The 25,817-nt window shown below is 36.5% G+C and overlaps 1 protein-coding gene across 4 annotated transcripts in view; it reads left to right on the forward strand.

The window, feature by feature from the left end:
* The window catches only part of MMS22L (MMS22 like, DNA repair protein), a 90,295-nt gene that overhangs the window by 24,557 nt on the left and 39,921 nt on the right, over window positions 1-25,817 (forward strand). For 3 of the 4 annotated variants that reach the window (XM_069011101.1, XM_069011104.1, XM_069011105.1), the window contains 4 exons: window positions 1,184-1,246; window positions 6,624-6,743; window positions 7,166-7,386; window positions 9,808-10,317. In XM_069011101.1, coding sequence (XP_068867202.1) covers window positions 1,184-1,246; window positions 6,624-6,743; window positions 7,166-7,386; window positions 9,808-10,317 — 914 coding nt within the window. The remainder of the gene's footprint in view (window positions 1-1,183; window positions 1,247-6,623; window positions 6,744-7,165; window positions 7,387-9,807; window positions 10,318-25,817) is intronic. The other variant, XM_069011103.1, reaches the window with a different exon arrangement.

Consider the following 25,817-nt stretch of genomic DNA (forward strand, 5'->3'; position numbering starts at 1 on the left):
AGTTGTGAGGGCAGAAAGAGCAGCTATCAGGATGAGGAAGAAGCAGTGTGTATTTCTTAACTGATATGGGTCAAGTTCCTGAATCATGCAATCACAACTTTAGTGTAACTTTCTGTAGATCTGTCCTTTCATTTATATTTGTTCCATAAACAGTCTATGGACTGTGACTTGATAACTACTGTCTTTCAGTATTCTCTTTTTCTTGTGGTGCAAAAATGTAGAGTCCCCAAGTAGTCAAATACTGTTGGATGAGTATTAGTGCATTTTTTAAAAAGAATTTATTTTTTAAATTATCTTGGTACTTCCGGGAGTTCTGTGTGAAACTGTCACCAAGTTGCACCATTGACTAGTTTAATCAGTAGCGGAGGAGGATGGAGCACAATGGTGTATATATTTCAATTACCAAAGCATAAAATGCTCTTTATTGTAAGTTCTAAACTGATGTTTAAAGGACAGCTATTTACAGAATAATGTACAAGGCTTAACAGTTCTGGTAGTGGCGGAAACAAGTAAGGCAGGACAATGATGGAAGTACTATGTTCACACATCTACTTATCTACAGAAGCTATATACATAGCTGAATGTAAGAGATGATTGTTGGATCGCCTAGAAATGTAAATGTGTTGGCCTGGTTGCCTTTTCTTTTTTCTTGAGAAAATGGCCTTAGTTGCAAAGCCTTCTACCCTTTTCTTTCCCACTTTGCATAAATAAATGGAAAAGGAAAAAAGCAAGAAAATGTGAGATTGTACCTTTTTTCCCCCTCTTGCCCCTTATAGCTTCCTTTTTACGGAACATTAGAGCAAGAAGCTGTGAGACATACTGCTTGGACTAATAAAAAATGCCTGAATGTTTTGCTTCTCCATTAAAAGTGAAGGCTGGGATTGCAAATGAGTCACTTAAAGTGGTTGCATACTTTTTGTTTTTGGCATTTTATTAGCTTTCTGAGGGCTAATTTTTGAGACCTATATCAATTACTTTCATAAAACAGAAAAGCTCTTTTTGATTATGAGTACAGTATGCTGTCGTGACATTAAATATTTCTGGAAATATTTTGCCTGCTTACTTTCATGTTACTACATAGTGCTTCCTGTAATAGATACAAATGCTGTTTCATGTTGATAATTATTTTTCAGAAACCTGTAAGGGATACAAATGCTATTTCATGTTGATAATTATTTTTCAGAAACAGAAGGAGTCCAATTGGAAATTTGTGGAAGAACTCCTTAAAAAATCCACTGATGCTCAAGTAAGTGTGTCAAGGAAAGAATAATGAACAAGGAAAGTGTCAGGATGCTTTCAGGAAAGTACAGTGCATGGAACAAAGTCCAACTAACAAATGTATTTTTGGAGTTGTAGTGTTTTTATCACTGGTAAATGAACAACCTTGACATAGCTGAACTATGACAGTGTACAGTTCCCTCCTTGTTAGCGGTTCCACTTGCTTTAAAGTGCTTGTGCTTGATGCTAAATTGTCAGATAAAGAAAAAAGATAATTATCCTGGTAGTATATGGCTTCTCAGACAAGATGTATTCAGAATAAGAACCGGATGCTTAGAAAATGTAAACCAGATACTGAATGTAAGGATATCAAGTTGAGGAGACATGATGGAGGAGATAGTCAGTTGCATTGAAAATTCAGCTATATCCTCATCACAGCAGGAAGGTGACTTGCCTTGCTGAGCAATTTGTCTTACAGGCTTGAATCAAACTTTTACTGATAAGGTTCTAGTTTCTGAGCACTCGTTTCATACCTTATCATTTTTCTTTCTGCAGAACTGTTAATGCAATGCTTCATGGCCCAGAGGTCAGAATTGACCTCCTTTTAATATGCTTTTAAATATGCTGTTCATAAAGTTTTTTTAAGTAAGTTACATTGTAGCTCTGTAAATTTGTTCTGAAGTTGCATGGTACAAATTGCAAATGTTGTATCAGCAATGCCTGTGAAAATAATTTCTTTATTTGTGTATGTTTAAGACAAGATTAAACGTTTATTTTTTCATTTGGTCTATGAAATTTATTTTTTCATTTGGTGTATGAAATTAAGAAAAATCCTGCAAAGTTCTGTTGTTGAAAGCAGAAGGGGAATCAGTTCTTTCAATTTTTTTTAATTATTACAAATGTCTTGTTTATGGAGTAGCAACAGCTGTAGTTAAAGCTGGAATGTAGAACAATACTTGTTGCAACTATGGTTTCAACAAGAAAATATTTGTGGTTGTTAGGAGAGTTGAAATGATAGCATGATGTTTTAGGTTTTTAATACTCTCTACATAAACTCTAATGCTTGGTTATGTGGTCTTTCAGCTTAAAAGATTAACTCTTTTTGAATGATTTTACAGTATATGACTAAAAATACAAACTGTGCATATACATTAAAACCACAGTGATGATTTTACTTACTGGATGCTTACCATTCTGTGAGAGAAACTGGAGAGATTTAGATAAGATCCATAAAAACTGTGAGTAGCTTATTAGCCACCTTCCTATGTTGCATCTTCTGTATGGCAGCAACCTGAGACACAGTAAAAAGACATTTGTAGTTAACGTTCTTTTCTTCAAAATAATCCCCTTTTCTTGTGAGTGTTTATTATTTTGAATAAAGCCTACTTTGAAGCTGAACATTCATAAAATACACAGTTTTTGATGCTTCTGTTAAAGTATTGAACTGCAGACAGTTTAGAAAAGGAAGTTAAGTGGCCAAGTTCAGAAGACTTGCATATTGAGTCTGTCATGATACAGTAATATGAAGCAAATATGTGTTTTAATTTCCAAAGGCAACCATTGTTGGAATTAAAACAAACCCTCATTTGCCAAAGACATGGTTGTAACTATTACCAACCATCTAAGGAGCCCATCTAGTTTATTCCCTTTTTTTTATTTGTTCATTATTTTCTCTTGCATTATGAAGTTAGCTGCCCGAGAGAAGTGCTCCTTGGGGGACATTAATTCCTATATGTGCATGCACGAGTGAATGTAGTACTTTATTAGAAGCTACATCCTGCTCCCTATCCCTGCACAGCAGCCTTCTTGACAGTGTCTAGGAAGGAGAATTCTTTTCCCAGTAGACATGTCTATCTCCTCTGTTGATTTGGCAGCTTCAGGTGACCACTCCTACCTTTTATCTTATGCTTTTGCATCTCTTAGGTATTTTTAAGTCCAGAAACTGTAGTAATGAGAAGCACAATGAGATATCAAGAAGTCAATTATGAAATGGAACATGGAAAAGCGGGAAAAAGCAAAAGAAAGCAGAAGTGATAATAGTACTCTTTGAATGAGCAGCAGGACAGAATTGATGATACTGCCTATTAACACTTGGCATGACTTTGTTAGTAAATCCTATCTGAGCCATCCTTTTCAGCATATAGACTGTTATCTACTAAAAAGGCAATAGCTGTGCAAAATAAGCTACAAGAAATAATAGTGCTGAATCACCCATTTGCTAGAGAGGGCTGGAGTTGGTAGTTAAAAACTTCATTTTTAGGTATATGGGAACTTAAAAACTAATCTTATTTACTACTGTGTTCATCAACCTCATAATCTTGTGCTTGTTGCTCCCTAACTTCCCTATAGCTTCTAGACTATACATGCTCAGATGAATGGCAGCTTACACTGAATGGGAGGGAATTAGAAGAAATCAAGTATGTGTAGTTTTGTGTGTTCAAAAGCATCTGAAAAAGGTGCAGAACATACATCTGTTATGTAAATTGATAATCTCTCTCCTATCAATGACTATTAATTTCTCTTCATGTGAGCTTCAAATTCCATGCTGTGAAAAGATGATTTAATAGGCATTGTTGCAGCCATTGAGGGTAACAGAGCATCATGAAGCAGCAGAAGCTGGAGTTAGGTTTAACATCCTTAGGACAGCTAATTACTGGGATACAAAAATGCCTAATCAGTGTTAAATCTGCAGCATTTCTTCAGTTTCAGTAATACTATTGCATCTAGTTGTCCCCATGTAGGCAGTGGAGAGCCTAAGGCATGTTAATCCATGATATGATGGATTTTGGATGATGAAGACCACCTGAAGAAGGTGTTGCATGTCCAGGTGAAGGTGGTAGAGGGGTGCTGCAGTGCCCTGTTCCAGATAGGGACTCCTTTAAGGTTACGGTCATCCTGCTGCTGAGCAAGGAAAAGATGTTAAGGTCCCGTTCATTGATGGGAAGCAAAAACACCCTGTGAGAAGATATGAGCAATCATGGATACCTAGGCAAGTGTAGTGTGCTGCTTCCTTGGATGTATCCTTTCAGCTTCAAACAGTTGGCCAGCAGCTGAGTTCTTCAGCCACAAATCACTCTCTAAATTGTAGATGGATAAGAGTTGAAGAAAATTGCTCATGTGAAAAAGCTCCCAGTTCTATCACAAAAAAGGGCATTTTTGGGGAAACTAGTTGCACAAGGTATTTCCTACTTTTTCTGTAATTTGTAATTCTCTTCCAAAAGAAGGTGTATAATTCTATTTGTACTACAAAATGGAAATTGTTGTAGTATAATAGTATCATAACTGTACTTGTCTACTAGGCAACATCAAACTGACTAAATTTATGGGTTGTCAGTGTAAGAGGAATTTGTGTTTATGAAGTTTTATTGTGAGAATCAAAAGCTTTTTGGTTCTCAAGAACTAATAGCAGTCTGTCTTATTAGACTTCTCATTTTAGAAAATAAATGCTTTGTGCTGTTTCATTTCTGCCTCAATTTTGTTACATTTTCACTGTATTTTTTTGTTTAATTCTACCTTAAAAGAGGTAGAGAAGTATTTCTTGGATTTCTAGGAAAACCAATTTTGTTACTACATAGGAGGTCATAAGAGAAAAATGTTATGTTTAGATAGTACTATCATTTTGATAGTATCTGGTGTTCCTCCCTTCTGTGATAAATTAAAAGCTGACTACCTCAAGAGTTCTGATAGTATTTCCAGCAGTGCAGGAGACCATTTTAAGCAAAAGAGCAATGAGAGAATCCATTAATCCCAGGGATATTTGAAGTCTGGATAACTCTTTCATATTAAATTTGAGATAAAGCCTTCAGTGCTGTCTTGGTTTTGGAAACTGTTTCTAAAACTATTGTTAAACAGATAAATAATGGCTCTAATTGAAGCTGCTCAGCTGCTATGTTTATTGTTGAATTACTTTAACTGAAGCAGTCATTATTTGTTGAATTATATCCTAAACATAACCCTAGACACAAAATACAACTTCAAGACTAAGCATTCCCTTTCTGAATGTTGTGTGTTTTGTTTTGGTTGTGGGGGTTTTTTTTGTTGTTTTTTTTTGGTTTGGTTTTTGTTTTGTTTTGTTTTTGGTTTTTTGTTTGGTTTTTTTTACATCCTTGTAACCCGGTAGATCCCTCTAGAGAAATAGATATGCGTAGCTGCAGGTTTTTTGTTTTACATCAAGACACCTGCTTTTATTCATTTAAAAAATAGCAGCTGTTCTGTCCCTTGGTTTTGGTGCAAGATTGTTATCTTTTGGGAAGTCTACTGATTTAGTAGTTATATATAAAAAACACTTGAGTATCACCTTTCATTTGTAGGCATTTTTATTATATTTGAATTATTATTCTGTATATTTTTAATGAGTCTTTACTGGAAAGTTACTTTCCTATTTCATTGGGTTCTGTATCTTATACATAATGTCTTGAATATATAATTTTCTATGGCAACTGAAAATGTCTTTTCAATTTTCAAGTTGTTTTAGGAATGGACCACTTTAGAAGCCATATGGCCTACAATAATTTTTCATGAGAAGAGAAGGCAGACTTGGTTTGAAGTTATTGTGGGTGATTGCATAATTGTTTGCAGTGTTGTGATAAAGTGTAGCAAGTCAAGTTTTCCATATGAATGTAATAGCCAGGTAGAGACGAGTTAATGAGTGAAACTCATTTGTGTGACATTGAAAACAGGAAAAAAAGCCACTACAAGACACAGTAAGTCTTAAGAAGTAGCACTGTGAGTAAGTCATAGAATCATGGAATGTTTTGGTTTGGAAGGGACCTTTAAGGATCATCTACTTCCCACCCCTCTGCTATGGGGGAGGTGTTAGACCCACACATGTAAAAGTCTACCCTTAGGACAACTGCACACAAGTTGGTCCATTAGACCACTTTTACAGGCAGTGGAGATAATAAAGCCTTTGCAGGAATTATGCTGAAGGAGATGCCTAAAATAGGCTGGGTTAAACACATGATTTCAGCCAGAGCATAGAGCTCTTAATATCCTCTAATGAAAGTTCAGTTTTGTTGCTACCAAAAGCTGGATGAGAAGAATTCCACTTTCATTATCCCAAAATTACAACCTGAATGCTTCACTGCATTCAAATTGTTTGGCATTTCCCGTTTTCTTTCCTATGAACTTTTTCAGAGGTCCTTTCCAACCTAAGTGATTCTGTGATTCTATGATTCTGGGATGAGCTACTGCATTGGCTGGTTTGCAGGGTGCCAGCCTTTAAAGGTGTCAGCCTTTAAAGTTGAGTTCATTGCATGAATTAGCAGATGCATTTACTCAACAGTATATAATTAAAAATAATTTTTATATTAGGAAATTACTTTGAACAGCCTGATAGTATTGGGTTTACGTGTAGATGAGGTGACACTCCCCTCCTACAATTAATTTCTTACTTCCTTTTCAAGACTGGTGTGTTAGAAGAACACTTACGAATGCATCTTCAGTGCTGTTTGACTTTGTGTAGTTTCTGGGATTTGAACTTATCTATTGTCACCATACTCTGGGATTATTACAGCAAGAATCTGGTAAGTAGATGAATATATAAAAATGTAGAATTGCATGTAGATAGTCCTTGATTTTTGCTGATTAATTCTGATTTTCCTGTAGCCAAGCTTGATTGCTGTACTTCTGTAAAACTATCTAGTCAATGGCAGTATCCCTAAATTTGCTATGTTTATTTAATGAAATCATGTTTAAATTTGTTATGGTCCATTACATTATGAAATAATAGAATATGATAATACATTTCAACTCTTATTTTTCATCAGGACTACTCAGTTTAAGATCTTGTAAAAATACTTTGCACACAGTTACAATGCATTTTTATTGTTTTAGCTGAGGTAGGAACAACATATCTATTTGTTTGTGTGGAGGAGTGCATCTTACTGCCTTTGAAATATTGGCATTTGTTGTTATTTATAGTATTTTCTGTTTTCATCTATTTCAGAACAGCTGCTTTACTGTTCCTTGGCTTGGTCTGAAGGATCTGGCAAATGTTAGTAAGACTTCTTTGTCAATGCTTGAGTTGGTGAAACGCTGCTGCTGTGAACAGCAGATCCCTTCTCTGTACAAGTCCAGCAACAGTTACTTCATTTTCCTCAGCATTTTGGCACGGATTATGAAAGAAGAAAACAATGGGGTGCATCCTTGGAAACAAATTAAAGGACGGTATGGATGCTATTTACTTTGTCTCATTTTGTAAGAAGTGTAGTGAATCAGGGGCCCTTACAGCTATATGCAAGGCAGAGAGCACTGTGCTTATGGCAAAGTAAAGGGGGTAACAGATCCAGGGTGATTCATAATTTGAAGAAAGCAGTTGTTCCCTGAAGTTTCTGTTGCCAGCTGAGGCTGTCACTGGGTCCAAAAATCACCTTGGCATTCATGGTGTGTGATGATTTACCTCGTCCCACTGGCCAGGAATTTGGTAGACTGGCAACCAGTGCAGTGGTACAACTCAGTTGCCAGACAGATAATGTAATTAAAGCACAGAAATTGTGTTTGAGCTGGATGTAAGCCATGTGTTGTTCAAGAACATGCAGACTGACACTTGCTAGACCTGTATTTTCATTTAAATTTTTCACTTATTTTCAGTGGTTTTCAAAATTTCTCATAGTATTTTTGTGAGGATTTAAATTTTTCACTTAATTTTGAAACATACTAATTAAGTACAGTCAGTCATGATATAAAAAACCATAAAATATATGTGCTCTAAATTAAACTCTTGATGTTTTAGATGCTTACTGAATCCATGAGACTTTTCTTATAGTAATGAGGATAGCACTTATAATGATTAATACAGACTTGGTAATTTTTTTTTTCAATAGATAGAGTAAACAGAAAACAAAAATAGTTTTGGTTTAGGGTTTTGAGTTTTTTAAAAAGATTTTATTAAGTATTAATAAAATAAATTAAAGTTCTATTAAGCATTAGTATGATCTTCATGTATGCAAGAAATAAACATTTAAAAATGCCCAGGTGTATACACACCTTACAAAGTTATATGGTGTTTTTCTTCTAAGACAGAAGGGTTATCTTGGCTATCAGAAAAAACAGTATGCCTAATGTCTATGTACACTTCAGAAGCTATTATAGTCACTAAAGTTTGGTTTTATAAATCACTGCAACTATGTAGAAACAAATATGTTGTTGGATTCTGTATCAGTGTCTTGCTTTTTTTTTTAAATTTTAATTAGCCTACTCTGTTTTTACTGAAAGGAAATTACACTTACATTTTTGTGCTATTATAGCTTGTTACTTACCCTAATTTAAGAGAGGAAATAATAATACACAACACACAGTGCATCAGTCTGCTTAACCAGTATTCATCATTTCTATCTTGAAAATATCAATTACACAAGTAGCAAAATTTAACAGTCTACAGCTATGATTTTGGGATGAACTCTGTTTTCAGCAGCTAACCAAGCATTCATGGATGCATGAAAAGCATATATGCTTGTCAGTAGTAATTTACTACTAAACAACATTAATTGGATATGCTGTAATTTCTGGTGGCTAGATTTGATAGCCTCAACACCATTTCCAACTCTTTTCCAGGTGACAGAATAGGAAAACAGCTCTTACAGATGTTTAACTACTGTATGTGGAACTTACTTTAAATTAAAGGTGAAGGATATACCCAAAGTTTTAAACACAAAAATCAGAGTCAAACCGTTTCCATCTTACTCCTCTGTTGTAGGAATGGTGACTTTCATTTAAGAGTCCACATCCAAGCAAAGGTCCCAGAAAAGATCTCTTTGTATAAGCTTTTTCCTTCTTGTCAACTGCTTTAAAATTTCAAAGTAGCAGTGCTTGTCACCATCAGCTGTGTATGACTTGAGCACTGTCCTATAAGCAGTACAGATAAAGTTTCTTAACCTCTTCCTGCCTGGAGAGAGGTTTCTTTCCAAATGCCTCAGCTTAGCTTCTCTGTTTTCTTTAGAACCCGTCCATACCATAGGTGCACAGTACAGGTTGATACAGACTTTAGCAAAGCACTGTGGAGAAAAGGAATTTTCCATCAGAAATCTTCCTTTTATTGCAGTGATGGTTTGGTAGGTGAGACTTTGATCACAGCAGCTGCTGCACTACAACATAACAACAGAAACCAGTAGCTGATTTCCACGTGGAAATGAGGACATTTCCAGGGAAGAAGTTGGTCTACCAGAATGGTTTGCTGCTGCAAAGAGATGCCACTTGACAGCTTCTCTTCCTAGGAGCCCTCATGGGCTAAACTTGATTGATAAGAAGGCACAGTATGGGGGACACCCATCACAGACAGAGTAGAGAGAGTCTACTCATAACATTTTGCTCCGCTTGGTACTAGAGGTTAGATAAGGGGGAAGGGTTGGGCTGCACCTCCGATTGGAAACAATGTGTGCTTTAAATTAGGAGCAGAAACTGAAAGAGCATGTTTGTTCCAGTAGCCATAAGAGTAATGAAAAAAAGAGTATATAAAATTTAAGGGTTACCAGAAGTGGATAACTGTAAACTGAAAGCATGAAAATACAGTTTTAGTCACTCAAGAAGATAGAAAATTGCATTCTTTAAGAAACTTTCTCTTTCCTGGGTTTGTTTGTTTTTCTAATGTAGAATTTATTCCAAGTTCCATCGGAAAAGAATGCAGGAGCTGACAGAAGTGGGGCTGCAAAACTTTTTTAACCTGTTCCTCATGCTGGCAGTTGTTGTGGAGACAGAAGATATAGTGAGTCGGGTGTTGGATCTTTTGGACTTCCTGACTCCATCCTCCATCACCATGTCTCGGAGAGCTCTCATCTGGAGAGGTCATTTTGCTTTCCTTTTAATTTATGTTGAGAAGAGCATGGACATTAGTGCCCTAGCCGAGAAAATCTCAAATGCTTTCCGTGAGAAGGCAAAGGAGTTTTTAGTAACCAAAAATGACTACACACAGAGACAAAATCTCTGGACTCTACTTTCAACCTACATTGATGGTGCCCAGGAAGTGTTTGAGACCAGCTGCTACTTGAGCCTTTCTGAGGAAAAGCTGCTAAATGATGGCTTTACTATGCTGCTGCCTGCGTGTCGAGGAGCTGAGCTGAGCATGGTCCTGAATTTTCTTCAGGTTGTTCTAGCCAGACTTCGGTAAGTTGTTTAGTTAAGTTGTGGATATAGACTCGCATTTTGTTTTTAGGGTTAAACTATAACTCCTATTAATTTTTTACTGAAATTGAGTAAAAGGAAAGAGAAATCTCTGAGGGTCTGTGAATGATACGTTCAATCTCAAAACCCACCAATACTTCAGTGCATATAGAATCTTTGAAATGTTTCCTTACTATTTCACATTAGGCTTGACATCCTGATATTTTGTTATGAATTAGTGTCTCTTTAGAAAGTCATCCAGTTGCTGCTATTTCAGACAATATCATCTCTCATTTGATACAGGAAACTTAGAAATTTTTGTCCGTGTTAATTGCGTAAGTGGGGGCGGGGGGGGGTGGGTTTTTTGGTTTTGTTTCTTAATTGAATATTATTCTGTTTTTCAGAGTTTTTGTTCTAGTTTTTTTTTTATCAAGGTTGCATTCAAATACTACAGTTATGGAGATTTAAATACTTGTCTGGGGTTCGATGGGAAAGAAGGAAATCATATTTTACCACTTTCAAGCAGTTTTGCTTTGATGTACTAGTTCATTTTTCAACATCCACAGTGCCCTTCAATAAGCATATTTTTTGTCTACTGATGCCTTTGAGAAGCAGTCCTCCAGTTTGAAGCCCAAACTGCTTTTTTTTCATAAGATATTAAGAGGCAGCTATTGATCTGCCATTACTTCAAATGTGCAAGACTGAAATATGTGTAAAGAGCTGTGGAAGAGTGCATAATAGGAATACTGAGGCCCATATGCAAGATCTCTCTTTAACTAGGTTCTTTGTTATTGTCTAGTAGTTTGACTGCAGCTGTCAATAGCTTATAGATCCAAAGACAACTGTTTTTCAGGCAGTCTTTTGAAAAAAGATGAAGCACAAAACTAAGTTTAGTTGATTTATTATTTATTATTTCAGTTCAACTGAATGTATTTCCTGGAATAAATTGGAGACTTCAAAAATGCTTTGACATCTTCTCCATTAGCTAATACACAGCATTTGTTGTGTTGTTTTTAAAGATGAAATAGGGAGAAATTTGAGACTGGTAAAAAAATTCCCTATTTTATAACTTGGCAGGATTTCTAAGCTTTCCAGGAGTGGGGGTTATGTGGCCCTCTTGTAAGACAGAGAAGAGGGCGTGCAAGTTCAGTCTAGACTTCTCAGGTCATCACAGATAAGGTACAGCACAGTATTAGTACCTTTTTTTATAAAAAGTAGTTTTTCTGAGATATTTGAATTACCAACATGCTCAAATAGTAATTGGTATGAGAGAGATTTTTAGAGCCTTGCTTTTAACAGCTCTTTATTTCAGTTTCTGTATTTATACATTTAGTTACTGTTACAAGCCTATTTATCCCATCTACAGAAGAACTAAATTCCTTAACACAAAACACTTTGATCTTCAGGTTGTATGGAACAGGAAAATGTTAGTGATTTTGCTGCTTTGACAGACTCACTGAAAACAGTTCTCTGTTGCCATGCAAATAAAACAACACTAAAACCACCTTTTTGATTCAGAAGATATGGATGATCTTGTGCTAACCAGATGTTAAAATATCATTGAATTGACCAGACTGATTAGGCCTGGTCTGTTTTCAAATTCAGATAAGGATGAAATGCTTGTTTATAAAATCCAGTCTGATATAAGATAGCAGGCCTTTCATAAAAGTAATTTTTCTGTACACTGCACTCTTAATAATTTTATGACTGTATGACAGGGAATTTACAGGTAGGAAGGAAGTGAGATCACTGATTAAAGAGACAAGCAGCTCCCTCTAGGCTGTTAGGAAATAATAACTTCATGTGTTACTTTCTGCTAACCCCAGATGATGGCTCACAGGAGCATTCTTTATTGCTGATTAAGTAGCATTATGAAAATACTGACTTGGTTGTGTTAACTAAATGCCTCAATATTGAAAGCTTAAAATGTCAAATAGTTTTAGCAGTCCCCTTTAACATATCTTGTTGGGTTGCTGGAATATCATTCCAAGTTTCCCAGTTGTTTTTATTTGAGGATACTGTAAAAATTCTAGTCTTTCATTTTCAGAGTGAGGTGTAGCCAAAAGCTCTTCTTTAATTATAGCTATTCATGCTGCTATAGTTAAGGGTCTGTCAGCATTTCCATTATAAACCTTTATTTTCAAGGGTTTGTACCATAGCAGTGAAAACTTGCTCTGGGCTAAAACTTGGCATACATGGATTTGAAAGTACGCTTGTTTTCTTTCTTTCTTTTTTCATAAAAGACATCTGAAAAGAGACCCCCACCTTCACCATTTTTACACTACAGTGTTTTAAAATAACCCATTCCAGCTTTTTCTTGTATTTTTCTTGTCTGCTAGAAAAGTACTGGTAGCTTTTGATTGTTGTATTTACCGATGGTTAAACTATTTTAAATAAGGTTTCTTAAACAGCTTTTTTATTGGTTGTTACCATTATGATTATTTTGGAATCCATATATTTAAATAGAACTATGTCTTGACAGGAGCTCATTTTTATCATTTTTTGATATGTGGTGAGTGGATAATTGAAATCAAGATGCTACTTGCTGGCACTTGCAAGTATTTGATCTTCATAGCAACATTCACTACGAACTGTAAGATTGTATTTTAATACAGTCTCCTTTTTAAAACCATGTAAAATAAACAGTAAATAATCAAGAAACTCCCCTAAATCAAAATGTGAAGTACTTCCTTCCTATATTTACTTGGAGCATTCAGCTTCTAGCTCAGACATAAGTTTTTTCCTTTATTTTTTTTCCTGTTTTTAAGCAATGGTTTAAAATCCTGACTTCTTGTTGTTGTTGTTTTTTAGGGTTTTTTTTGTTGTTGTGGTTTTTTTTTATTGAAAGGTAAATGCAGGATGTTTGCCCATGTGTGCTTTCATTTGTTCTAAATCTCTAGCACTATCTGTCATCTGAGTGCCTTGTGGCACAAAAAGAAGCCCTAGGTTAATAAAAATACAGGCATTAAATGGATTTGACAGAACTTGCTGTAAAAATGGATACAAGACTCTGAGAAATCAGCTGTAGGTGCTGGCACTGCAATATATTATTCTTAAAAGAAGTGTTTGAAACATGCTAAAATGTCTTGTATTGTAATGGGGTATTGCTTTGACATGAGCTTTCTCTTATTATTGTCATCCTGGCATTTGAGTTTTGTTGAGTGTTAGCACAGAGTTACAGCACTATAAAATGTGAGTACATGCCCAGGTGTAAAATCACTGCTGTGCTCCAAACATCTTTGCCTAGTTTCAGGGAGACTTGGAGGAGAAATGAGAAGTACCACTAACCTGATACCATCATAAATGGTAATTTTACTTTGAAAACAGTCTGTGTGCATTTATGCCCATTTGTACTTTTTTGCTAATTTTTGAAAATTTCAGTGTGTAAATTTCATAAGTTCTTACAGGAGTATTGACCAAGTAAACCTGTCTCTAGGAGAAAGTTACATTAATTGGACCATGGGTAACAGGAGAACTGGATGTTTCTATCTGAGTGTGTTTAGCCTTGAGGTAGTGAGAGAAACCACAATAGGAATGGATTATCCAGTATGTCTTTGCTATGGAAATGTAGAGTCATTTGTAATTTTTTTTGTGTTATACTTGCCATCAAAACAGCCTGTGGGAAGCTTTTTAGAGACCAACAGAAGCATCTCTCCCTGTTTCTATTACTGTGTAAGTCAGTAGATAAGCTCAGGAGGAGAGAACAGAAAGGTCCTCCCTCCTTTTCTTCCCCCTCAGGGGTTATAGTGTTAGTCTTTGTAAAATCTTTTTTCTGATGTTGAGCTTCTGAAAACTGTATTCAGAAGAGTTTGGAAGATCATGAGTCTTCTCTTACCCATCCCATCCTGTGAGAATATATAGAGCTCCCAGCTGTGATGCCCTGATAAGTACAGAAGGCAACTCTGGACTAAGCTGCTGAACTGAGAGTCCAAAGATGTTAGTTTTGCTCAAAGATCTCCCAGGCTTAATGAATGACCACTAAAAGTTGCTGTGAACTTTATCTGTGTGAAAAAAAGGAAATAGATCCTTCCTTTTTCGCTTTACAAAAAGTATCTTATGCTTAGGGAGCAAGTATGCCTTGCTATGCTAACTTGACCTATCTTTTAAAGTATTGTTATGGTTTCTTTGAAGTTCAAGTATTCCATTAACAAAATTGGTGTTTAAATGAGTGTAATGAAAATCTAGTTTCTAAGTGCTCTAATTCATGAGAAGCAAGCACTGCTTTACAATATAACAGCATTTTGAGAGGTTTCCTGTGTAGGAATCCTTAAAAAAAATCTGTTACCACCTTCTCAGGTAATACAGTATATGTTCTTAGCTACAGTTGTTGCCTTAAGGTGTGGCTCTGGTAATTAAAACTGAATTTTCTTTTCTTCTTCTTACTTTGTGGGATTTGAGGTTTTTTCAGGTTTTTGTTGGAGTCTAAAATAATGTTTTACATCTTTTTCCCTTGTATTCTGACCTTCAAAGTTGACTAGCTAAAACTAATGTGTTGCTTTAATTGTTTTTCCTCTGCTCTGAGAGTATTACTGTGCAAAGAAATGAAACGAGACAACAGCGTGCACTGGAAATGTGTACCTAATACTTTGCATATAGAAAGTTCCTGTATATGTCTGTCACTGGTTCAGGTTTGCAGGAATATTCACTTCCCCTTCTCAGTGTCCATTTTCTTGAATCAGTAGGTAGACACATGAAAGTTGAACAACTGATTAACATTAATTGCACATTGGTGTTTAAGATGTAATAGCTTCTGCCGTAGTAGGAGGGCAACAAGGTTGGAAAGCATGTCCTGTGAGGAGCAGCTGAGGTTTTGGGTCTTGTCTGGTTTGGAGAAAAGGAGGCTGAGGCGTGATCCTATTGCTCTCTACAGATTTCTGAGAAGGGTAAGTGGGAGAGGAAGGTGCTGAGCTCTTCTCCCTGGGCTCCACTAATACGACATGCGGAAATGGTTCAAAGCTGCACCGGGGGAGGCTTAGACTGGACATTAGGAAGCATTTCTTTACTGAGAGGATGGTCAAGCCCTGGAACAAGCTTTCTAGAGAAGTGGTTGATACCCCAAGCCTGTCAATGTTTAAGAGGCAATTGGACAAAGCCCTTAATAATTTGCTTTAGCTCTTGATCAGCTGTGAATTACTTAGGCAGTTGGACTAGATGGTCATTCTAGGTCCCTTCTTACTGCAATATTCTATTCTACTGTTCTATTCTAGAATCACTTCAGAACACACTGAAACATTAAAAGCTATCAAAAAACCTTCTAACTGTTGATGTCCAAAAAAAGTCAGTCTTGGTAGACACCCAAAGCTAAAGAAACTCAAGTCTAGTACTCAGACATCAATCATGAAGATACAAAGTTCAGTCCCCTATGCTACAGATGCTAACACACTTTTTGTGTTCCATTGTATCTATTTTATCCACCAAAAATTAATCCACATAAGCTTTCTGTAGCCTACCTGACAGCAGTATAAGATTTCTGTTGTGAAAGGGTAAATCCATGAAAAAAAGAATAAAATCATATCCTGGTGTACTGAGAACCTACTGCTTGGGTCCCTATAGTTGTTTAGAGAAGTATGTGCTCCCTGAAGGACATAAAGCACAGATCTTGTTTTCTGATGGAAGTTTCTCACTTCTGAAACTATTTTCCCTAAATTAACTTTCCTCTCAGTTTTACTTTTATTCTTCATGAGGTGTGAGAATGGCTTTTCAGATGAAGTGGTTTTTTTTGTTGTGGATGTTAAACAAAAGAAATATTTTTGCCAATAAAATCATTATATGCAAGTAGCCTTCTAATCTCTTAATTTTGATTGTTTCTTCGTTACGTTACAAGATCTATATTTCTTCTCTCTTTAGGATATCTCATGTCAGATTTAAGGCTTATTTAAAATGAACAGAAAGCTGAAGCAATTTTCTTTATTCCATTTCAGTCTCCTAAGGCCTATTTCCCCCTGGTGAGCTCATAGCAACAGGGGGGTTTAAGGGAATTCAGCTTTCTGCAAATTAATGTCTCGCATCATGAAAATTCAGGACCTTTTTTTTTCCTATGTCTTGAAAAAGTAATACAGTGAGTGTGAGTATTATTTCTTGCCAGCGGGTGGAAGATGAATGATTTTGTCACAGTTTTACTGCTTGATGAGCAGTGTCCTGAGGGTCAGGCTTAAGTCTGTGTCACTATGCTGCTCATTACTCTTGAGCTAAATAAGGGCTGATTGGATCTAAATTGCCTAGCACATGGGCTGCAGATGAGCTCAGTGAGTAGGGGATGACCTGCTATTCAGGCTGGGAGTAACCCCGGTGTGCAAATGCTGCATTAGAACACCGTGGGAGAATGAGAGGCTACCGACCGCTGCCAGCAAAAGAAATCGAAATGTAAAAACTCTTTGATGCTGCAATGTTAGAATTTGAAATGTAGGAAGTGACAGGTTGATGGTACTTATCAGCTTTGGCTGGATTAGAGAACAGTGTCATCTTGCTTATATAATGACAGAAGAATGAAGCCCGCTCCCAAGTACTTTGCGGCGTGGAGCTGCTGCTGGCAGAGCCAATGCTGCCTCCTACTGACAGCCTGTGCGGGAGGATGGAGGGAGCGCACGGGGAGCCGGCTCCGGGCCGACAGCCTGGCCGCCCTGGCCTGCCCAAGTGCCCAGCTGTGCCCGGGGTTTCTAGGCTCTTATTAGCAGAGAATCAGAAATGTGACTGATAAAACAGCAAGTGTACATTCTGGGACAAGAGCAAGCCACTGTCTTGCATGTGTCAGGAATGTTTAGATGAGTCAATTACGTGCACTGATCCAGACACATTTGGCTCTGCTTCACCCAGAATATTTCCCTTTGCACTCTTGTCTCCATTGCTAGCCCCTGTGAAAGGAATTGATCTCTCTGGAGAGGAGAATTAATTTGTGCCTATGTGTTTTAAAGAAAGTTGACCTTTAAAGTGGAGGAAAAAATCTGAACCAACTCCAAGGAGAATCCTTATGCTAACTGAACAGATGAATGTACTTATCTTAATGGAGAAAAATGAAAAGCAGGGAAAGCACTTGCTGGATGCTTGTCACAACATAGATTGAAGCACTTTGTGCAGTTCTGAAAGATTCAGTTCAGTGGTTCAGTAGAACAAGCTTCTGGGTTTTGTTCCCCCCCCCCCCCCCCCATCACTCATACTTCGAAAACTGGGTAATAACTACAGTGATGAGAAATAGCCACTTGCTTCCTTTTTGGAATTCTCTTACTGACAGCTGTAACCTACCAACATCAACTTCTCTTGCTACTAGCTTCTGGGACTGTCTAATCAGCAAAAACAATTTGGTATGTTCTCTTGAAAGCAATGACCAAATGAAGAGAAGGGTTGGATCTCAATACATTGTGTTTTCTGTTTGTTCTTTAGTGTTTTTTCGTTTTCTGTGTATATACTGTTTGATTCTTCATCCCCTAGGATGCTTTTGCTTATGATTGAATTTCTTCTTGGAAATAAAATAACTTCCAGTGTACTCATTCCTGGATATCCTAACCAAAAAAAAAAAAAAAAAAAAATCAGAAAAAAGAAAACAGCAGCCTTGAAAGTACGAACAGATTTTCTGTAAAATGGTGTGAGTCTATAGGAATAAGAGAAAATTTTCATAAACATCATCACTAGTGTAAGGCTTCAATGTTACTTCTGTAAAATTAGTATTATCAGTGTTTAATGACATTCATTCAAATCACTGAAAACGAAGAACTGTTTAGCACAACTAGTTGTACTAGATGAAAAAAAGTTAGGGTTTGAGTTTATATGTAGCCAGAAGTTAGGGAGTATTTCTGTGTGTTCAAATGGAAAACAAAACCAGAATTTAAAATAACTTTGATATTTTGAAATAAATTATCATCAACAAGAAGAAATAGTGAAGCCCAAATACTGAAATTGAAAAGGACACATGGAAATATTACATTGAATGCTTAACTTGCAGCTGTATTGTCAAAGTATGGGGAAGGTGAGAGAAACAGGGAACCTTCACATCTGGCGTTGGTTGAAGTAAGGTAGCTGCCCTTGCTTGTAGACTTTGCTGCCTGCTCAGCACAGATTCCTGCAAGGTCCATTATTGTCCCTGCACTAGTGCAGTTGCTGCCTAGTGCAGGGGGAAAAACTGGAATTGTTTGTGAACTAGAATTGGTTGTGAAGTGGATTCCCTTTTACCTTACAAGGAGTGGGAAATGAACCTGCTACTTGTGCTTTCACCTCTGTTTACAGAATGTTTATTTTTGTGAGTTTCTAGTAGTATCTGCAAGAAAATCCAAAATTTGGATTTTGAAATCTATTGGCTAACTTTTAACAGTGAGTTTCTTACGCACACAGCCTGTGTGATATTAGGAAGCAGGATCTAATGTGACTCTGCTTTAGGAAAAAAAAACCAAAAAAAATTAAATATCGTTGTGAGGTGTGTTAATAAAACTCCTGTAGGTGAGAAGAGCTGCTTATTCTGTCTTTAGTTGCAGCGTTCTGTATGCAGTTCTGGATATGTCATTTTACAAAATATTTATGAATAAATTGAAAATTAGAGGGAGTCGCAGAAATGAATGACTAAAGTAGGCAGTTTGTATAAGTTTGATGGAAGTGATTTCAGCTAGGAAGAGTTGAGACAAGCTAGAAGTTACCCAGTATGTAAAAGGATGTTACAGGTTTTCTGCTGTTCTTCATGCCAGTGAAGACAAAATTGTCTTAATTTTGGACAGAAGTTTAGTGTGGTTATTTAGAATAGGCTGCTACTGTAGCACTTTTGCAGTCTTCAAGAGAAACTTATGGAATCAAACTTATTTATTTTCTTTTTTTAGAGCTTGTTTTAATTTCCATGTTCTATTGGGGGAGAAAAATTGAACCTGTTTAGTGCTACAGTATCCTACTTGTTTTTGGAATTTCTGGGGTGGAAGTGTAAAGATGACTTATCCTGTATGCACTGGACAGTGGCCCTGCTGAAAAATGTGATGGCTTTTCAGTGGTTTTGTGTTGGAGTCTTGAAATCTGTCTAGAAAATTACTTTGCAAATGCTTTTTTAGACATTGATTCAGGGCCTGTAGATGTGCATTGCCATGTTTTATTTGGCTTGGAGCAAGTCCAAGTATCACTAATTGCCAATGGCTAAATGCTCCAGCTTTCTTTACAGTGGCACTAAAACAGTGAAAATACATCTAATGGAAAATGAGCCTGAAATAGTAGGCTACTATATATATCCTCCCTAAAAACAAACTGGAAAGAGGAGAGCATACTCTGCAACATATACATTGTGCATCATCTCGGGGACTTTTTGGGGGCCTCTTCCTGACCTTTTTTTTTGGGGAGGAGCAAGTAGAGAAAGGTAAAAGCAGTTTGTGGTTTACTTAGTTGTCTGATAAGCTGAAGGTACTGTCTATTCCCTCCTCTTTTTCACAACCAGAAGGCCCTGTTTATCTCTAACCGGGGTTAATTAAAGCCTTAGGGCAATACTGAGCCCCTGCCAATGGCTGTAAGGTACAGACATAATCAAGGCTGCACCCCTCACTGTAGGGAAGGGAGAGGTAACAGTGGGCTTCTCATAGGCTCTGATAATGCAGATGTGCTAATATTTCTGAAAATACAGGAATAAACTTATTTTTGGTTAGATAGTTCATTCATTAATTTCTGGCTGTTATCAAAGAGTTGTGGGAAGTGTCTGGTTTAATGTGTGTGCTTGCAAATCCATGTTAAGAGGCAGAAAACTTCTGTTTCTCTCTGTGGTAATACAGGGGCTGCACAGGCAGCCACAGCAGCCATTATGGACGCAGCAGGAACATCCTGCCAGGGATGTGTCATCATTTACTGAGGGGCAGGAGAAGGGAAGAACAGGCAAGTACAGATGTGCTTGCCAGGACGGTGAAGTTTCCTTTTACTGCTTTTTGCAGTCTTGTTTTCCTTACAAAAAGTCAACCATGAGAATAAAACCGAATATTTTCATTTATATTCTTCTGTTTTCCTGGTCAGGAATATATTGATTAGCTATTGGAGATGTACCTTTGGAAATACTTAAGTAAGTGTTCCACATATCTGACTATTAAAAATATTTTAGAGCTGCTAAAGATTTGATCCCAGGAATTCTTCTGATTCATACAACACCTATTTATATTTAAGGGTATTCTACAACAGCCTGAATTGGTGAAAAAAAACTGTGTGTATTTGTCCAGTGTGTTACATTTATGTGGAATTTTGTATTAAGGTGCGAAGATGACATCAGAAAGAGTTATGTACTGTGATCAGCTCTTAAATAATAATTAACCATAACACAACCATGATCATCCAAACATCGTAGGGAGAGTGAATATATTCAGGCAATCAAGGGATTTTACAATGTGATTATTAGGCATTGGGGAGATGTGGCCGTGTTTAGGGTAACAGGGATTGTGGTTAATTGATGCTAGGATAATCAGATTTTTACTGTTTTATTGTTCTGGGACCCTAGGCTTTCCAAGAATATGTGTGCATGCACATAGAAGAAAAAGAAACCCCCAAGCATATGAAATTTTAAGCCTAAAAGTGAATCTTGAAGTTAGGCTTACATTACCTTGCCTTGCTGTACTGAATTACTGCTATGATTATAAGTGTTGAGAAATAATTTATATTGTCTGTAAATTATCCCCATTTTACATCACAGTGAAAATTCAATACATCTTGATTCCGAGTAGTTTGTAAAGGTATCTATTTTCTTAAGACATGAAAAATGGCTAGCTTTTTCCAAGTCAAACTCAAAAATTAAAGGTGTTTTTTCTTGCAGCCAAGAAATTTTTGTTGTTTTCTTTCTTGAAAGAAGACCTTTGATATGTGTACAGTCTGAATGTTACGACAGAAAATACAGTGGATGCACTCCCCCTTGAGCTTCATTGTCTTCTCCAAATTTAGAATGTGAGATGAGGAAATGGCATCAAGTTGCACCAGGGAAGGTTTTGATTGGATATTAGGAAAAATTTCTTCATAGAAAGGGTTGTCAAGCACTGGAAGAGGCTGCCCAGAAGGTATTAGAAAAAGGAGATGGTGCACTTTGAGACATGGTTTAGTGGTGGACTTGGCAGTGCTGAGTTAATGTTTGGACTTGATCATCTTTAAAGTCTTTTCAACCTAAAGGATTCTGTGAGGATGTAAAGCAGAATTTAATTTCATTAGAGTTCATTATGGAAGGGTTTGTGATACTGAACCTCTGGAATTCTAATAGCTCAACCTATCCTCTGGAAGATTTGAAGATTAAGTGTAGCATTGCTACTGTCTCTTACTAAAAGTTTGTCTCTTGCTCCTTTTTCTTTCCTGTTCTCTCTTTGTCCTGCTCTTTCTTGAAACAGAGTAATTTCTGAAAACTCTTCAGCAATCTTATCTCCATGTAAATTAATACTGTAAATTGTGCTGCTAGTGAGGGTGGAGGGGAGTAGTAAGAGTGGGTGGGGGGAGAGAAGAATTAAAATCATTCCAATAAATGGTTTAATTTATGCCTCAGCAGTTAAGCATGCTCCTGGTTAACAGAAATACCCTTCAGCTACACAGGATTTGGGAGGGTTGGAGGGCACTCATTTGCACATAAATAGCCATTAACTGATAAATTCCCAGAGGTCTCCTGTTGCATGCTAGTGGTTCTGACCTACTTAGCTAGCTTAAATTTGTTTTACAGAATTATTATAATTCCATCCTTGGTACTTAAACTTTGTGATTAATGCATGCCTCACAATACAATTAAAGTATAATTACACAGTTTTACAGTTTGCTATCATGGTGTTATTATTATTACAAAGACCTGGATTTTGCAAATATTAGAAGAATTAAGGTTCTGATACCCATCACTTTGCTGTTATTAAGTGATTATGTTAAATGGGACCCCTTTATGTCTGAAGAATGAAGTGGAGAGAGGGGAATCATTAACTAGCACATCAGATGGTTTCTAAGTGATTGAGGAAGAGATGTGTGGTGAGTTTTTTACACATCTGTACATGATAGGTGCAAATACCTTTTGTTCATCTTTGCCAGCTGCCTCTGACATATTCTAGCACATCTGTGCTGTAGTGCTTGAAAAAGTTTCATCCTAAACATCTCCTCTCTGTAATCAGTTAAAAATCATTTGCATGTGTTAAAACTTTTTTCTTGTACTTCATTGAAACTTTTTATTACATGGACTTTTCTTATACTCTAATAAAAACATGAGCAGCCAGATATAGATGTTCAATAGATCTGTGTGGTGTAGGGTAGGGTGTGACTGCAAAGGTGATACCGACCTTTCTCTTGTGCTCTGTAAACTCGGAGCAGTTCTCTGTGAGGGATCTTCCTGACTTCTCAGTTTGTGCATGATTGTACTGCATATTTATACTGGCTGCAGATAACAGTAAGTCACAAACACTGCTATTTTTACCTTAACTCTAAGGGTTACCTGGCCTTCCCTATTTTGCAGACCAAACTTAGTTCTCTGGCTACTACTTATTCCTCAAGGAATGATCCAAGAATCAGTAATGTTACTTGTATATGACCTAAAAAAAATTGCTGCTGTAGTGCATAATTCTTATTACATCCTTTTTCTTTTTTTTCCCCAATGTAGCTATATCAGAAAACTTTACATTAATGACTAATATAATTAGCAACTAAAAGGACTGAAAAATATTTTTAATAATATTTTCCTTATTCCAATGTAAGGAACAAATCTAATTTTACTTATCTGTGAATATGTGCTGTATTGCAGAGTTCACTGGTGGGAAATAGATCAGTTGATGCATTTTCTGAGTTATACTTCCTGTTCTTCTAAAGCTCTAAGGTTATACTATAACATTTTTTATCTATAATTGCAACTGGAGTGAAAACACCAAATGTGGTACAGAAATCGAATGTTGCACCCTCTAGTCTTATTTGATCCAATGCCTTGGTTTTCATTTTTGCTTAGTTTAAAAAGACTTGTTGCTTATGTAGTTTTCTGGTTTTCCTAAGTTGTGCTCTTCATTTCTTCAACAATGAAAATATTTCTTCTTTTTAATTCCAGAAAACTAAAAGAGTAAAAGGCAAATAGAAATCTTTTTCTTAGAATTACTCCTTTAGCATCTGTATTTTTTTTTGTCTGTATTTATGCTGCTACAATGATATAATCTCTACTTTTGCTGTTATCATTTGAGCTCAGAAAACATTGGTCATCATTACTGGTGCATGGAAACATTCAAACAGGTAGCCAGTAATTATGCTTGGAAGAATGTGCTATATTTCAAGGCTTCCTACTTGACTATTCGGGAATTGGTTTTATTTCTAGTCTTTAAAAAAAATACTGCATTGAAGTGATTTAAATCATTTTCATGTGGCACTGCAAAAATGCAAAAGCACATAATCAGAGAAGGAAATGGTCAGCAATAAGAGCTGTTTTGCAAAGTTGGCTTGCAACAGCTACCACACTATGTGGGGAAAACAGTTATCCTGTAATAATAAGACTAATGAATTCAGAAATCCATTGATTGAACTGGCTCTGGGTAGATTATGTGCAGGCTTGCTTCAAGGAGAGGAATTTATGAAATGTTTGCCGCATCCAGCAAGCACTGCTGCTATTATACAGCTGCCTCCTCAGTGGTTTGCTTTGATCCTGTGGAATGAAAGGACAGGAGGATCAGCTCAGGTCTAAATGAGATTACAGCTGGTTCGGCAGCTTATCTGGTCTAATGCCAACTAGTGTGGCTTTGCACGTCCTAAGGGGTTTACAACAGAAACTGTTTATTGAGTATCATCGGTTTACTCAACACAAGCAGGCTAATCCTTCCCAGCCTCAGCATGTTGTAGGATTGTGTATGAGCCAAACCAAAAGCTGGTGCAGCCAGGGCCTCCAGAGCCCTTTGTCTCGCTTCATATTGATTTTTTTACCTGTGTTAAAGACAGTAAAAAATAAAACCAATAACCGGCCCTATTGTGAGCAAAAGGTTAATCTGACCTAAAAATCTTACAAAAGCATCTTTTAACCCTAGAAGGGATGGTAGCCTTTCTCTGACTTTTCACTCAAGGGATTTTCTAGTTTAGGGTTTTGAAGAGCAGAATAGGAAAAACAGCTTCAATATTTAACTCTGTGAGTCTTGAAGTTGTCTCTGAATTCTTTCAGCTCCTGCATAGAAAACTTTAAACAGTTATTTGTGACATTATTTACAATGTGTTGTGTATCTGTGGTAGGTGATGCTGCGTGGCAAGGACACAGCATGCTGAACATAGGCAGAGTAGTAGGAACTGGTAGGTGTCCCAGGGCTCATGCTGCTTTTTCACTATAGTGGTTTTTATGTAAAAAACATCAGAAAACACCTTTATCAGCTACTTTCTCAATGAAAAAGCAAATATTGCAAACTAGGCAAGTGCATCTTAAGAAAACTAACAAACAAGCACATAAAATCAGAATATTTAAAAAAAATTATGTGCTGCAAGTTTTTAAACAACATCCCTTTCTGTTTTGATATGAAGTACAATGCAATATTTCATACAATCATATTTTATTGAGAGTATTTTCTATCTGAGGTGAGTTTTTTGGAAGGCATTATAGCGTGTGTCAGATTATTATAAATCAAATGTTTTTTATAGTATAGAAAAATACTAGATTAATCTTTAGGAAGCCTTGCAGAGTAGTAGCAATATATTTACACTGAAAAGAAATACAATAAGTTATCAAATTTACATTGTTGGAATTATTATTAAATACTTTTTTGTATATTGTGCATATTATTGGGAGTAATTAAATTGGTTTTGCCATGATGCAGGAAAGAGAATTTGTTGGCATACCTGTCTGTCATCAACTGCATGTGATAGACTTTAACTGGAAACTGTTTGAAGGCCGTTGATTGCTATGTAAAAAAAAAGATAACAGTAACTTGAGGAATTATGAATGGCTGTTTTCTGCTTACTTCACCTAATTGGAATGAATGTCTATTTAAGCTATATGTAAGCAAAGACATTACCATGGACACCATGGAAGCATTAGGAGTGTTTTGTGGCAAAAGTGCGAAAAAATGTGTAAGATAAATGTGAACTTTACTAATACTTAAACCTAATGGACAAGATGTGTATAAGTTTAAAATGCAGTAATTGTTCATTTACTTGTATTCTATCAAATCTGGTCTTAAATGATGGATTGCTCTCGTGTAGTATTACACTTTAGCATGTTTGAAGATAAAAACTATTGTCGATGATTGCTTAAAGTCTGTTTGTTCGATCATCTGAACAGTGCAAATCAAAGCATTTTGTCAGACTGTGAGGAGTTTTGCCTGGATAATGCTTCCTTCACACACAGGTTGCCAGATAAATTATGTGCAGTTTTACAGCGTAGCTGGTGCTGGAAGTTAAATGGATGCCCAGTGGTAGAACTTGTAAAACATTTTCCTGTTAACACTACCAGGCAGAATTGACATTGTTGATGGTACCTTTGATCTAATAAACTATCAGTTCTAACAGTGATTTTTACTGTGTTTCAGAGGGGATGATGATATAAGTTTAGCAAGCCTGCCATTCTTTCTGGATGACAGAAGATTAGCTCTCCTGTCTGTATTACC

Source organism: Aphelocoma coerulescens, chromosome 3 (genome assembly GCF_041296385.1).
Source record: "Aphelocoma coerulescens isolate FSJ_1873_10779 chromosome 3, UR_Acoe_1.0, whole genome shotgun sequence".
Taxonomy (NCBI): Eukaryota; Metazoa; Chordata; class Aves; order Passeriformes; family Corvidae; genus Aphelocoma; species Aphelocoma coerulescens.